Source organism: Natator depressus, chromosome 2 (genome assembly GCF_965152275.1).
Source record: "Natator depressus isolate rNatDep1 chromosome 2, rNatDep2.hap1, whole genome shotgun sequence".
In the NCBI taxonomy this organism is placed as follows: Eukaryota; Metazoa; Chordata; order Testudines; family Cheloniidae; genus Natator; species Natator depressus.
The window spans coordinates 32,790,911-32,806,467 of record NC_134235.1 but is presented as its reverse complement, the minus strand read 5'-3'; the positions used below and the strand labels follow the sequence as shown (position 1 = coordinate 32,806,467).

The 15,557-nt window shown below is 39.1% G+C and overlaps 1 protein-coding gene across 2 annotated transcripts in view; it reads right to left on the bottom strand.

Moving 5' to 3' along the window:
* The window catches only part of ANGPT1 (angiopoietin 1), a 206,673-nt gene that overhangs the window by 89,361 nt on the left and 101,755 nt on the right, over nucleotides 1-15,557 (bottom strand). For both annotated transcript variants that reach the window (XM_074943948.1, XM_074943949.1), the window contains exon 4: nucleotides 1,761-1,993. In XM_074943948.1, coding sequence (XP_074800049.1) covers nucleotides 1,761-1,993 — 233 coding nt within the window. The remainder of the gene's footprint in view (nucleotides 1-1,760; nucleotides 1,994-15,557) is intronic.

Genomic DNA, 15,557 nt, shown 5'->3' with positions numbered 1-15,557 from the left:
GAATCCTAGTCACTGGAACTATTCAGATACAAGCATCACAAGGGGCATGGGAATGTTCTCAAGGGAACAAACTAGATTGGATCATCTATTAGATCTTTTTGACTCTTAGTTCTATCAGACTACAATGATGCAGGTGCCAGTTTTTTTTTACCTGCACATCTTTATGCATCTACTTGCACTGGTACAGGAATCAGTTATATAATCACAAGTCACATATGCTCTGGACTTTCTCTCTAGAATGTCATCCCTCAGCCTCACTTGCCTGTTCAGCTATTGGCCCATCTTCTTTCTTCCCTTCATCTCTAAACTCTCTGAATGTGCCATTTGCTGCCTTTGCCTTGTGTGCCTCTCCTCCAACTTGCTCCTGGATTTTCTTGACAGGGTTTTTGATGACCTCTTCCTAGCCAAATCACATATCTTTAATTTCAACCTCCGCTTTGACCTCCCTGACATCCACAATATCTCCTCAACAGTCCATATAGAACACATCGACAAAGATCATCTCCCTTACTCATTGTTCTGATCATGTCATCTTCCCCTTGAATTCTCGCTGGAATTTCTCTTTGAATCCATCTCCGCCTCCTCAGCAACTCTTGTCCTTGTGCTGCAAGACTCAGCTTAGCCTATCTTCTTCTGAGCCCTTTTCACACTCTGCCGCCACCTCCTCATCTCATGATGCCACCCTTTGACAAACTGTTTGTCCTTTTCTCCTACAACAACTCTATGTTTTCTTCCATGCTACTTTTGATGCATGGAATGCCTCTCCTGAGTTGGTCTGCAAGGCCTGAGAATTAAAGGTCTGAGAATTAAAATCACTCCGGAAGAAGAATTTTTTCGTGATACTACAGGAATGTGTTGACTAATAATTGCAAGCATGTTAAGCAACTAGAGATTGCCCCTCAAGAGCTAGACATCTAATAATAATACATTTTAAAATGCTTTATTAAGATGTAACCAATGATAACCCTGATGACTGGCCATATAGTCTACCCATTGCCTCTGCCATTTTTGTCTGCCTGGGTTTGGATTGTAATGTCTTCAAGGCAGCACCTTTTCCATCTTCCATGTTTGTTCAGTACTTACCACACTATGGGTGCAACTGGAAACAAAGAAATAATAAAAAAAATAGAAAAACAAAGAGAAACGTAATATTCAGAAAATATCTGAAAAACAACAAGTCATAAGGAGTCAGATCCTCCATGGCTATAATTTGGTATCACTAAGTCAGTGGAGCCAATTTACATCAACTGAAGATTTGGCACAAGAGCTTATTCAACCAAAAAGTCAAACATACTTGTTGGCATCAGGTTCACTCTCAGCAATATCTCAAGAACTATCCATGTTCAAATGTTCTCCTAAGCTACTTTGTCCTTGATTACCTCAGAATGTCAGAGTCTCTTTTCTTTTTCGACCTATACAAGTAAATTTGACCCTCCCCCTGCCAATGTGTCACTCTAGTGCCGTGGTTCCCAAACTTATTCCGCCGCTGGTGCAGGGGAATCCCCTGGCGGACCGGGCCAGTTTGTTTACCTGCCTGCGGGCTGAGGGACATACTGGCCGCTGCTTCCAGCAGCTCCCATTGGCCTGGAGCAGCGAACCGTGGCCACTGGGAGCCGTGATCGGCTGAACCTGCGGACATGGCAAGTAAACAAACCGGCCCAGCCCGCCAAGGGCTTTCCCTGCACAGGTGGTGGAACAAGTTTGGGAACCACTGCTCTAGTAAGAAATTTCTGAGACTTTTAAAGATGTTACTCTCTTACCTCCTTCTTTGGAACAAAGACTGACCAGACTGTGAACCGTGTCCATCAATTCCAGCTGTTGTTTCTGCAGGACACTGTTGTTGTTAGTTGCCTTGTTTAACTGCTTCTCTAGCTCCTGGATTATGTAACTTTGGCGTGAGACTAAGCCTTGAAGGTTCTCTTTTTCCTCCTTCAAAGTATCCAACTCTTCTTTATGCCTTTCTTCCATTTCTAATATTTTATGCTCAAGTAAACTTTAAAAAAAAACAGCAGACATTAATTAGTATTAATATACATTGATACAGAAGCTGGTGTTGATTTTATCATTTGTTTGTATGCAGAGTTCAGCACATGAATTACTCATGTTTAAAAAAGGCAATAAACTCATGGCCATAACTTTACTTTAAAACGTTAGCCAAGGGGTTGGTATATTCCTTCTAGCATCTAAACGTGATTGACATCTAGGATCTCGCTTTCTAAACAGTGCAAAGTATGTTACATGTGCAAAAGTACATGTGATTGCATTCCTAATTTGTACACTCACCTTAGGGAACTGCATGCACAAGAGGCTGGTTATGTACCTAGCTGGCAATTTGTACATGTAGTTATCCACTTTGGGCAGATAGTTAAGCATCCAAATAAGGCATGCAGTTCCAACTATATTTTTTGCATGTGCAAAAAAGTTGTAGAGTCAGGAGAGGGAGAAAAGATGAACAGGGCATGGAAGTTGTTGGTGGAGTGGATGGGGCAATGTGATAAGAGATGGGCTCAGTGGGGTAGGCTGGAGCAGCATTGTGTAGAGCTGTGAGCACAAGAAGGTAAAAACTTGGGAACAATGGGGAACCAGCCAAGGGATATGGAGCCAATACTAAAAAAATCTAAACAATAGTCTAATGGATTCAAGAAAGCATTTTTGAAAGAATATAAGAGAAACACAGAATAATCCCCAGACTACTTGCATCTATTTTTATCATATGGTCTCATATGGAATCCTCCCGTAAGCTTTGGCTTATTAGCAGTGCATTACATTTGCAGAGCAGGAGGCTCCTAAATTGCAATCTAAGGCCTTGATCCTACAAAGACTAATGCACGCCTTGTTAGGACCCGTGCCTAAAACTGTAACTTTGTTCCCTCGTGCCATTGTCTTATGTTTTCCTCTCAAAGACTCCTGTGAACTCTTCTAATTGCTTCACATGAGACTGATATGCTAAAATATTGGGAGAAACAAAGAAATGTAGCCTGCAGTCTGTCTGATATGAAAGACACTGTCTCTTATAATAATTAAATGGAAAATTAGAGTTACAGCTGACAAATTTACACACCTTTGTAGTGAAGAAAATGATGCTGAAAATGTACTGAAAAAGAGATAGTTTAACTGGTTTGTGTCTAGGCATGCTAACAAGGTATAGACATCTTATATAACCTTGGAATAATCAATCCAGTGCAAATAACTTCCAGATCATTAGAATGTAATGCATTATAGGACAACTTTAGTTAAAAATAACCCAATAATCAATTCAGTACTTTGTGTAAACTTTTGTATAATTTTAATAAAATGTTGTCTCATGTCATAATCGTGATTCTCAACTTGTAGGGTCCTAGGAGATTTTAAGTGGCTTGTGAAGATGGGAAAGGAAAATTTGCACAGGTGAGCGGTACCCACTTCCATATTGCAAAGGAGTTTCTTTTCCCAAAAGGTAAATCAGGAAGTCGGATTCTTAATGTGGGATCCCTATTTTGTCAAAATCCCTCATAAGGAACTTTCCTTGCACAACAAAAAATGAAGATGATGACTCATACGGTAACTCAGAGGCATTCTGAATTCTCATCGTTTATATCTCCTCAGCCAGGAAAATCTTGAGTACAACTGTAGAAAAATAACTGACTTGCTTTCATCAAATGTTATGGCTAATTTTAGAATAAATGTATGCAAACACTTTCCCCCTCCTTGTATTCCTTCCTCTTCCCCCCGCCCCATGTTCATTTTATAAAGATCAAAAGGAGTTGTGGATGCAACAGGACAGCTAGGATATATGTAACTACCATCCTATAATCTTGTCAGTGCCGACACTTTGGCATTATTGTAGGAGTTCAGCAAATCAAGGTTTTTATTAATATTAGATAAAGAAATGAAAACCTCCCAACTGCTGAACTTCTGATCAGTGATTCTACTGTATATGCCAAAGGAGGTGTTTCTCATATCATGAACCCAACCATTGATCTCAAACTTACCAATAGGCCACTTCCTATCCAAGTTAATCCTAGATTTTATTTATTTTCTCTTTCCCCGCACCTTGGTTTTTACTGCTGGGTAATAGATGAGTGGCAAAATGCCTATTTTATTTCAGGTCATTTAAGCTAACGGAGAAATGTAATAAAATCCTTATGGAGTTGTTTCTATTAAATATCATGGGGTCTTAATGTGAGTTGTTACAAATGATAACAGTGTAAAGATTAAACTCAGACCCTGGATTTGCTGTACACACTAGAGTAATATAAAGCTTAAAGCTAAAACAAAACAAACCCCTAAGTAAATCCAATAGCAAATCTCTTTTCCCCAGACGTTATGAATTTTGCCCTTAACAGGACACTCAAGGAAATATATTGTGCAAGCTTGTCCCATCCCTTTCCGTGAAAGCCAGGCAGAGCTACATAAGCAGAGTACCACTTTCTTGGCATCATCCTTGCCCCCAGCTGGAAGGGAGAAGTTGACTAATACTCAAGGCTCTTTAATCTCATTGACAAATATATAAAAAGATACAGTATATTGGAAGTTAAAGCTAGAAATATTCAAAATGAAAACAATGTGCACATTTTTAACTGTGAAGGTAGTAAACTATTTTAATACATTGCCAAAGGATGTGGTTAATTCTCCATCACTACAAGTTAAACAACACTGAATGTAGGTCTAAAAGATGGGTGCTCTAGCTCAGCTACAGCTTATTCAGGAATCACTTGGTGATATTCTATGCCTCATGTTATGTACTAAGTCTGACTAGATGATTTTAAAGGTCTCTTCTAGCCAGGGCTCATCAAAAATTTTAAGACTGAACAGTTTTCTGTCAGAAAATGATGATGCAACAAAACTTAACATTTGGCAGGAACTTGTAAATTCCATCAAAATCTTCATGGGAAATTATCAAAATAGTTCATTGCAATATGGCCGAAATGTTTCATTTTGACTTTCTCATTTCAACTTTTATGGTATATTATGTTATAATTTGTAATAATGTAACTAGTTTGAAAACGAGAATCATGCACCCTGTCTGGAACACATGTCTGTTAGGGCCATGCTGTGCGGGACAGGGGAGTAGCTGGTAGCATTCTCAAGGTTGCTAGGTTGGAATTTTTCTGGGCGGCTGAAGGGTAAGGGAAGATTAGATGCTCTCTAAATTCCCATCAGGCCACCCAGGCAGTATAGGACAGAATTTAGTTCTAACCATACAACATTTTACATCTGTGTCTATGTCTTAATGTTTTCACAGAAAAGAAGGGTTGACTGCCACAACATGGATTGCTGCATTGTTTGTTTTACATCATACGTTTCTTAACATAACAGTAAATGAATCCATGGCGATGACAGTTCACTGTGTCTTATTTATAGTAACGTTGCCCATGTCAGGCAAGGAAGAATAAGATGACAATGCATAGAGCTTCCCTGTTTGGAGTCTATGCAGAGAGGCAGCCTGCAGATGTTTTATTGCTTTAGCAATAACACATCTTTATATTTATGAGGATAGTGTCAACAACATGTGGTGCAAAGATGGGGTGACATAGTGCCTGGTTACTTTATGCTTTGCTATGTAGATGAAAATAGTATTATATACTGCAAAACTAGTAAATTGTTAAGGAATGTGTATGTAGTGACCTGTATCTCTACAATGTTTTTTTCCCTAGATATAAAAGCCTCAAAGATATGAAGGACAAGAATATGCTCTGAGGACAGGTGAACTCCCTGTGACACATTCACCAATGATGTAAGCCCACAGAATTTGGTTCAGTTTTGTTAAGAACCAGGGAGAACCATCTCTCAAAACTGGGCAAAACTCAAAACTTTATTTAGACTGGAGGCTTCTGCGCTGACTGGTCTGAAAGGACAGAATTACCTAAATAGCATGAGAAAGGTTGCTGTCATGACCTTTCACTCCAGTGGGGCCAGAGTTTCACCCATGATTTTACAGCAAGGAAGTTCTAGAAATTGCTCACAAAAATCCTGTTTGGGGTTTTTTTAGGCTGGTGTTGAGACCAAACGATTTCAAAGAAATTCAGATAAGTTTGAAGGTTTATCAGATCCAACCTAACTCCACAAATCTTCAGAAGTTCATTCACCATTAACAGGTTACCCTCATGGAAGGTCTGTGAACAAAGAGTTTACCAAGTTTTCAATCATCGCTGTATTTTAAAGGGGCACTAACAAAAATATTGTGGTTAAAATGAAACCAACATCAATGATTTATTATTGGTTAAGTAAAAGCCTTGTGCGCTGCAAGACAAAAAGGGGATATATAGTCTTTGTTCTAATGGACTTTACCATCCAAATGATCTATAATTGTCTACTGCAGTAATTATGCAGTACTATTCCTTGATAATGCTTTCAATCAAAATGCCATAGCTGTAACTTGAATGACTCTCTGCTCCTTTTTTTGTGTGTGAGTAGACAGAGAATATGACTTCCCTGTACATTTTTAAACCCTGTCTACTCATTAGAATGGAATAGTCTCGGGAAGTACAGCTAGTGCACAACACTGATAAAAATAAACCTGTAAGGTTACCCTGTGAGCAAGCTGATTTTTTTACATGTTGCAGCCTTCAGCTAGGAGCTCAAATAGTCTTTCTGGTATCAGAATAATAGTATAAAGAAAAGGATATTATTGTTATTGTAGGTTACATATTGGGCCTGACCATGTTGACAGGGACTCTTTAGAGTTGTTCAGTACAATGCAGGAAAAAGCCAACTTCAATTTGCCTTACATTTTAAGCATACTTCTGTATATTGTCTATTCTATTGGTATTAGTGTAGCCAGTAATCTATTTTCTACCATACAAATGATGTGTTACATTTGTCAGGATGTAAGCCAGCAGGATAACTCAGCATGACTGCATCATGTATAACATTATTCATAAACCTTCCTGATAATTCTAGCGAGGTTAGCAGGCCACTACCGAAGCCAACACACAGACTTCCAGTGAGGGCCAATGTCATTTTGAAAGGTGATGAAGTAGAACATGGAGACAGCACTCTTGAAACCCTCCTGGGAAGAAGGAAAGCTTTATTTAGGCAAACTGCATTGCAAGGTACACAGTGTTTTTACTAATCCAATCCATACCATAGCATCTTAAAGGGGATTTTTACTTATATTTTGAGATGCCTCAGTTTAGATGTGCTTGGGAACAGGGTATGAATTAGGTCAGGGAGAGGGGAATCTCTTGCATCAAAAGTTATCTTAACCGCTTGCATTAAAAGTAATCTTTAAAAAGTCTGGACATTTTAACCATAGACAGTGTGATTTACTTTGCCTTTGATCTATTCAACAGGTAAAGACAAGTATTATCATTGTACTAAGAAAAGTCTGGCCAAATATATAATCACATCCATATACACAGAGAGAGAGAGAGAGAGAGAGAAATGGGATTTAAAATCCTTATTCTCCAGCTGTATTCTTCTAGCTGTGAGAGGTTAGAGAGAAATTTCCCCTGTGGGACAGGTTATTCTATAGTTGTCCACTACAAGTTTTCTTGAAACTTCCTGTCTAGTATCAAGCACTGGACATTGCCAGTGAAGTAGATGGAGCACTGGTCTGGTCTGGTATTACCTATATTCCCATATTTCTTTAAATCCAGTAAAATGCTGGGGCCTCATTCTCCACGTCATTTCATCTGTTGAAGTCAATGGAATTACAGTAAGGCATAGGAAATAAAGCTAGTATAATGGAGTAGAAAAATCAAGCTCTTCACTGAAACCAAAAAGTGTGTCTAAAACTCCATCCTGTGGCACTGTGTTTCTCATTACTTCTGGCACACAAGAATGGAGGTAGTGTCCAATAAAAGTATTCCTGGAGAAATTATCATAATCTTCCTCGTATATGGTATGACTGTTCTTGTGCTGAATCTGCTAACACTTGTGTGCTTAAACACTTGTCTGCTTAAACAAACTTCACTTGGTTTACCTATTCCTGTGTAATGCCTAGACTGGCAAGTCTGCTATGTCTGTACTCATTTCTCTGATTCTCCTTTTTCCTCCGGCAGTTGCATACTAAATGAGATAGCAGGCAATCAATTATGGGCATCGGTAACCCTGCATCCCCCTCAAAAAAGTTTAAAGTGAAAGCACTGAAAGCAAGGAACAATCTCAAAATGTAACACATTATTTTAAAATGTCTTGTGGAAGAATAAGTTGCACTGACGTAAACAATCATTTATATTTACAGTTATTGGGAAACCACAATATTAAGGACTTGTCTATACAATGAGTTAGTGCGTGGACACTGCTGTGCTATAGGTTCACACCCTAGCTTGCTGTATACTAACTCACCATGTAGATGAGCCTTCAGTTATTACATTTCACAAGATCATCCAATATGTACTATAAGATTGTGGGACAAATTGCAGTGGGTGCTGTATATGTACATAGTAAGAGACTCTCCCTGTTCAAAAGAGCTTAGAATCTAAAAAGACAAGATAGATAAAGGAAGGAGAGGTTACTTTGTACAGTGACTGGAGTTCTTGGAGATATTTATCCGTATAGGTACTCCACTTCTATGGTTGCCAATTTTGGTTGGACGTATTCCTGGAGTTTTCATCACATGACATAATCTTTAATTAAACATTGATCTTTAATTCCTGGAGACTCCAGGGCAATCCTGGAGGGTTGGCAACCTATCCACTTTGGACATGCATTCACTCCATGCACCTTTGATCAGAGATTTTTTGTTTCAGTGCCCATTTGGTTTGCTAATATGCTCTTGACACCCTTGTGCCATACCAAGGGTATATAGAGCAGCATGGATGAACTTTCCTCATTTCCTTATCTACTGCAAAGTCCCATGACCCACGACTCCGAGGCAGAGGGGAAGGAGGGCTAGTAGTGGAGCACACATAGGGACAAACATCTTGAAAACTTCCAGTTACTGTACAAGGTAAGTAAACTCTTTGTAACATTACCCAGGGTATAATCTGGACTGCTGAACAGCTGTTTCCCCTCAGTTCTCCAGCCTTTTACACTGCTTTGCTGTGAGAGCAACCACTCCTGATCTGCTCCACAAACAGCCTCTAGCATGTAAATTACTCCCAGCTGAATTATATGAATGCTCTAGTCAGACACTGCTGAATTATATTGCAGAGTGACAACAGAAAATTCCAAGTCACAGGCTTGTCACCAGAAATGTAAATCTTGCAGTACACAGCTCTTTTCTTTTGGATAATACAAGCTCATAGAAAGTCTGTCATTTCATTAATAAAAGATGATATGCACAAACCCTGATATCTCAAATGGAGGTTCCCAAACATTTGAATTCAAACACACTGGTTTAGATAAAACAATTAAACAAGTTTATTAACTAAAGAAAGATAAATTTTAAGTGATTACAGGTAATGAGGCATAAAAGTCTGAATTGGTGACAAAGAAAATAAAAGGTAAAACACAACTAACATGTAATTTAACAAGCTAAGTGAATTCAAAGTGAAATGTCTCTCTCACCACATGCTTTTGCAGTCTCGCTGGTTGGAATCCTTTCAACCAAGACTGTCTCTTTGCCTTTCATGTATTGTGGCTGTTGTGAGCAGAGAGAAAGGTAGGAGTATTTTGGGGCCTCTCTTCCCATTTCTCATAGTTCTCTTTTCCCTTTGAAGATCATCTTCAGCTGGGGATCAGGAGACAGGTTGTCTGAGAGATGGGAAACTGCAGCTGTTTTCTTTGCCAATATGTAAATTTCTTGCTCACATCCTTCTTCCTGCCAAAGAATGGCCACTTAACCAAGGGATAGTCCATTTGATTTTGTTGACATCTGGCTGAGGTGTTGGCTAGCTTTTTGTCTCTAGGGAACTGGTCTGAAGCTGTTTCTCCAGACTTGGAACATATCTTATACAGCAGAATTTTACAACTTTCTGTACAATGTTACCACACATCTTTTACCAGGACAATAATGTTCAGCAGATTATGAGTTTTCAAATGATACCTCACAAGGCATACTTTATACAAAAAGTATCATAGGCTTGTAAAAAGGGTGAACATAGGAGTAAAGACTGTCACACTCTCCTTTTTTATGCAAGGCCCCTATAGGTGCTCCACTTCAAGTGATTCATGAGCAGTACTCTCTGAAAGAGATGGGAGCTTTGAAGCCAGATCTAAGAGTGACAACAGAACTGCAGTACCAAAAGCAGCATCTGCCTTAGAAGCATGCACTAAAACATAGTGTTTGGGAAGATGTGAATGGAAGCCCAAGTGGCACCTCTGCAAATTTCTGCAATTGGTATGTCTTTTAACAGTGCCATGAATGTAGACTGACATCTGGTAGAATAGGCTATTATTGTAGGAGGGTGCTGAACTTTAACAGTCTCATAGCAAGAGAAGATGCATCCCAAATCCCACTTTGATAGTCTTTGGATGAAAATTGTGGATCCTTTAGTTCTGTCCACAAAAGCAACAGTCTGAGAGACTTTCTAATTGGTTTGTTTCTGTCCAAATAGAAGGCTAATGCCCTTCTAACATCTCAGTTATGGAGGGTGGCTTCCTCCTTGTTTTGATGTGGGTTAGGGAAGAAAGATGACCTGACTGATATGGAATTCTGAGGATATTTTAGGTACAAACTTGGGATGTGGCTAAAGGAAATCTTTCCACTTGTAGAAACTTGTAAAGGGGGGAATGTGCCACTAATGGCCCTGGTTCTTCAATTCATTGGGCAGAGGTTACAGCCACTAAAAAGGCCATCTTCATAAGCAAGTGTAGATAGGAGCACTTGGCTAGTGGCTCAAAGTTTGGTTTCATGAAACAATTGTGGACCAAATTTAAATCCCACATTGTGGTGGGCTTTCTGTTTTGTGGGAAAAGGTTAATCAACCCTTTAATGAACTTGGAAGTCTTGGAGTGGGCAAATGCTGAAAACTCCTCCACGGAGGATGGAAGACTATGATAACCACTAAATGAACCTTAATGGAATTTAGAGGAAATCTAGGCTTCTTCAAATTCAACAGGTAATCTACATTAGCTCAGAGGGAAGAATAGACAGGAAAGACTTGTTGTTGTTGTATACACCAATGCCAAAATCTCTTCCATTTTTGCAGATAAGTCTTCATGGTAGAGTCCTTTCTGCTGTTTAACAAAACCTGTGGCACTTCTGTGGAACAGAAAACTTCTGTCCCAGAGGACCATTAGGAAAAAAACCTCTGAGCTGCAGAATGTTCACATCAGGGTAGAGAACCCTACCTGAGTCCTGATTTAACAAGTAGGGAATAATTGGAAGTTGTAATGCTAGGTAAGAAGTGAGATGAATCAAGCCAAGGGTTGATTCAGAGCTGTTTGACAGTACCAAGCCTGGGATCCCGTGGCAGCAATCCTGAACTCATGGGTGAGTAGCGTTTACAACCAAAGAGATCTAGACATTTCATCTTTATCATGATGTTGCTTTAGAATGATGTTGCCTGCCACACTTGTTGATGGCATCAGCAACCAAAAAGTTTGAATTTTTATTTACACACCCTCCACCAGAGTAGTTAGCTGGAACATAAGAGCTTTTGGTTGTCTCTTTTACATGCTGGGAGTATGGTGGCTGGGGTTTGCCAGATAGCTTTGGCAGGTTCAAGCACGGCTTTGTTCATATATATGGCCACTCTTCTTGAACCTTCTCTAAAAGGATCTGAAGTGATTTGGTGATCCTTTTCATAAGCTCCTGAAATTGTATAAAAATCATCTGCACAACAACTGAGGGAAGGGGGCATCACAGTCTCATCTGGTAAGTATAAGGAGATATGAGTTTGTGGTGTTACTTCTTTATCAGCTCTCACCTCTTGTCCCTTGAAAGACTCATCTTGGTTTGAGATTGTTGATGAACAGGTCTAGCAGGAGACTGTTTCCTGTGGTGATCCCCATATGTAGTTGGGAGCTCTACAAAACTGTTGAAAATAAGCACCCTATGGGCCCCAGTATGGCCACTGAGGGGTCCATAAGGAATGGGAGGGGAAACCAGTGTTGCTCATACCAGGACAGATAATCAAGATCATGAGTCTGTCTGGGTCTAGAAATCTCTCAGAAAAAATGTCTGAAGAGATGGCTGTAGGCTGATAACAAGGTGATCCCTGTACTGAAATATGAGAGTCAAAGAGATGTCCTCAGCCTAGTCCCAGGGGGAAGCAGACAGAGGTGGCATTGATTGTCTGTCCCTTTTTGACAATACTGGTGAGAAAGGAAGTACCAGAGAATGGAATAGTTTAATGGCCTAGAACTTTCTGGTACCAATAGACTTTTTCTGGATCTACTCTTGAACGTTGAACAGATTTTGCACTTAAATGGGATGTGCATATCTCCCAAACAATGGATGCAACAAGAATAGGTTGTCACAGACCAGAATAGGTTCTCGAGAAGGGAAGCAGCAGTTGAATCCAAAGGTCCCAGGCATATTCTGGGGAAACAACTCCTGAGAGGAGGACCTGTCACACAAATGGTAAGATGGGGATGGGAGGAGTAACAGGGTTGTCTAACTAAATAAAAACCCCTTGAAAAAATAAAATGAAGAATATTAAAAATAAAACTACAACTATAGTAGACTAAAACCAAAACAAACAGTAGAAGTAAGCTATGCATGGAGAAATCTAGAAACGGGCACCATAATATACTCTGTTTCAGGCCAAGGTGGTCAAGAAAGAACTGAAGGAGGTTTATTTGTGCTGATCTATGTTCCATTGCTAAGGGGAATGAGGGTATCAAGGGTATATGTGCAGAGCAAATGGGCACGACCACTGAAAATTCCTGATCAAAGGTGTACGGGGCATATACGCACCTGAAATGGAGCACCCACTGGAACATTACTCGAAAAAGTAGTATTATACCCATTTTATTGATGGGGAATGGAGGCACAGAAAAATTAAGTGGGACTAGTCATGTACTGAAATAAAAACTTGTGCATAAGTGATTGCAGGATCGGGACCTAAATGACTTGTCCAGTGTCACACAAGTGACAGAACTAGAAATTAAACCCAGATCTCCTGAGTCCCAATCCAGGGCCTTAACTACATAGAGCCATGAGAATGATTAGAGGACTAGAAAACATGCTTTATAGTGATAGACTCAAGGAACTCAATCTGTTTAGGATAACAAAGAGAAGGTTAAAAGGTGACTTGATCAGAGTCTGTAAGTACCTACCTAAGGAACAGAAATTTAATAATGGACTCCTCACTCTAGCAGACTGGAAGTTGAAGCTAGACACATTCAGACTGGAAATAGGGTGCACATTTTTAACAGTGAAAGTAATTAACTATTGGAACAATTTAGTCAGTGTCACGGTGGACTCTCTGTCCCTGGCAATTTTTAAATCAAGATTGGATGTTTTTCTAAAAGATCTGCCATAGTTCAAACAGGAATTAATTCAGGGCAGTTCTATGGCTTCTGTTATACAGAAGGCCGGACTGAATGAGCACAGTGGCCCTTCTGGCTTTAGAATCTATGAACCACAACACCATCCTTCCTTTCAGCTACTAAAAGAGTCGGTGACAGAACCCAGAAGTCCTCACTCCAGGTCCCCGCTTTAATCACTAGACCACATTCCTTCCTATTTTTCTGTTTGCCCCATACAGCAATGTTTCTAAAGGGAGACAATACAATTTAAATGTTGCTTTTCAACACATTCTTTATTTCCATATACAAACTCAGACTATTTCATCATGTCACAGACCATTTCATCATGAATGTCAGTGTAGCCACCCAAAGGTCAAGTCAAGTCAAGTTTATTTACTGCCACACATGCCTTGCACCCTGACACATTGTTAAGATACATAAATAAAGAAAGAACATTAAATACACAAGACATCACATAAATGACTCTGTCCCTTGCACATTCTAAATAAATACTTGCAGCTAAGCAGATAATGGCAATACAATTATTTGTTCAGTCAATTAAAAGTGAAATTAAAACATACATATTTCCAATTTTATAAATCTATGAAACTCATTTAGTCAATGCTCAATTCAATTCAACTTCTTCTAAATCAAAAATGTATGCACAAATAATTATTAGATTTGATAAATTGCCAAGATTCACAACAAATACTATTGACAATGAATTATTTGACCATTTCTGCAAAGGCATCAAAATTAGCAATCATTTCTTTATAATAATGCACTCTCAGGGGCATCATTTCCTTTCTCCACCATCATCAGTTTCCTCTCCTTCTACCTTCCAATAGTTTGTTGCCATTGCTCATTATGTGATCCATCTAATTTTGTAGATTCATAGATTTTAAGGCTGGAAGGGACCATTGTGATAATCTAATCTGAACTCATGTATAACACAGATCATAGGACTTCCCTGAATTAAGCCTGCTTCAAGTCCAATCGTTGTGGTTGAACTTCAGCATATCTACTAGAAAAACATCCAATCTTGATTTAAGGATTTTCAGTAACACAGAATCCACCACAACCCTTGGTGGTGGTGGTAAATTGGTAAATTGGTAAATTGGTAAATTGTCCCAATGGTTAATACTCCTCACTGTTAAAAATGTGCACCGTTATTTCTAATCTGAATTTGTCTAGCTTCAGCTTCAGCCATTGGATCTTGTTATACCTTTGTCTGTTAGATTAAAGAGCCCTCATTTCTGTTCCCCTTGTAGGTACTTGCAGACTGTGATCAAGTCACCCCTTAAGATAAACTAAAGAAATTGAGCTACTGGAGTGTCTCAGTATAAGGAATTTTTCCAATCCTTTAATCATTCTTGTGTCTCTACTCCAGTTTTCAGCATCCTTCTTGAATTGTGGACACCAAAAATGGACACAGTATTTCAACAGTGGTTGCACCAGTGTCAAATACAGAGATATAAGAACCTCCACACTGCTAGTGAATATTCCTCTGTTTATTTATACAAGGATTGCTCAGCTCTTTTGACCACAGCATCTCACTGAGCGCTCATATTCAGCTGATTATATCTGAGGACAGCCAAGTCCTTTTCAGAGTCGCTTTTTCCCAGAGAGAGTCTCCCATCCAGTAAGTATGCCTGCATTCTTTGCTCCTAAATGTACACCCTGACATTTGGCAGCATCAAAACACATATTGTTTGATTATGCCCAGCTTACCTATCATACCAGATCACTCTGTTTCAGTGACCTTTCCTCCTCATTATTTACCGCTTCCCCCAATCTTTGTGTCATCCACAACCTATATCAGTAACAAATTTATGTTTTCTGCCCAGTCATCGATAAAAATGTTAAACAGTGTTGTGCCAAGAACTGATCGATGCGTGACCCAACTAGAAACATCCATTCAATGATTATTCCCTATATACAGTTACATTTTGAGATCTATCAGTTAGCCAATTTTTAATTTATTTAATGTGTGACATATTTATTTTGCATTGTTCTTGTTTTATAATTAAAATATAATGCAATACCAAGAAAAATGCCTTACAGGAGTCTAAGTATACTACATCAGTGCTTTCAATCAATCTTGTAATCTTATCCAAAAATGATATCAAATTAGTTTGATAAAATCTAATTCCCATAAACCCATATTGATTGACATTAATTATATGACCTCTTTTAATACTTTATTAATTGAGTCCCATATCAGCTGTTCCATTATTTTGCCCAAGGTTGATGGGCCTATAAGTTACCCTGGT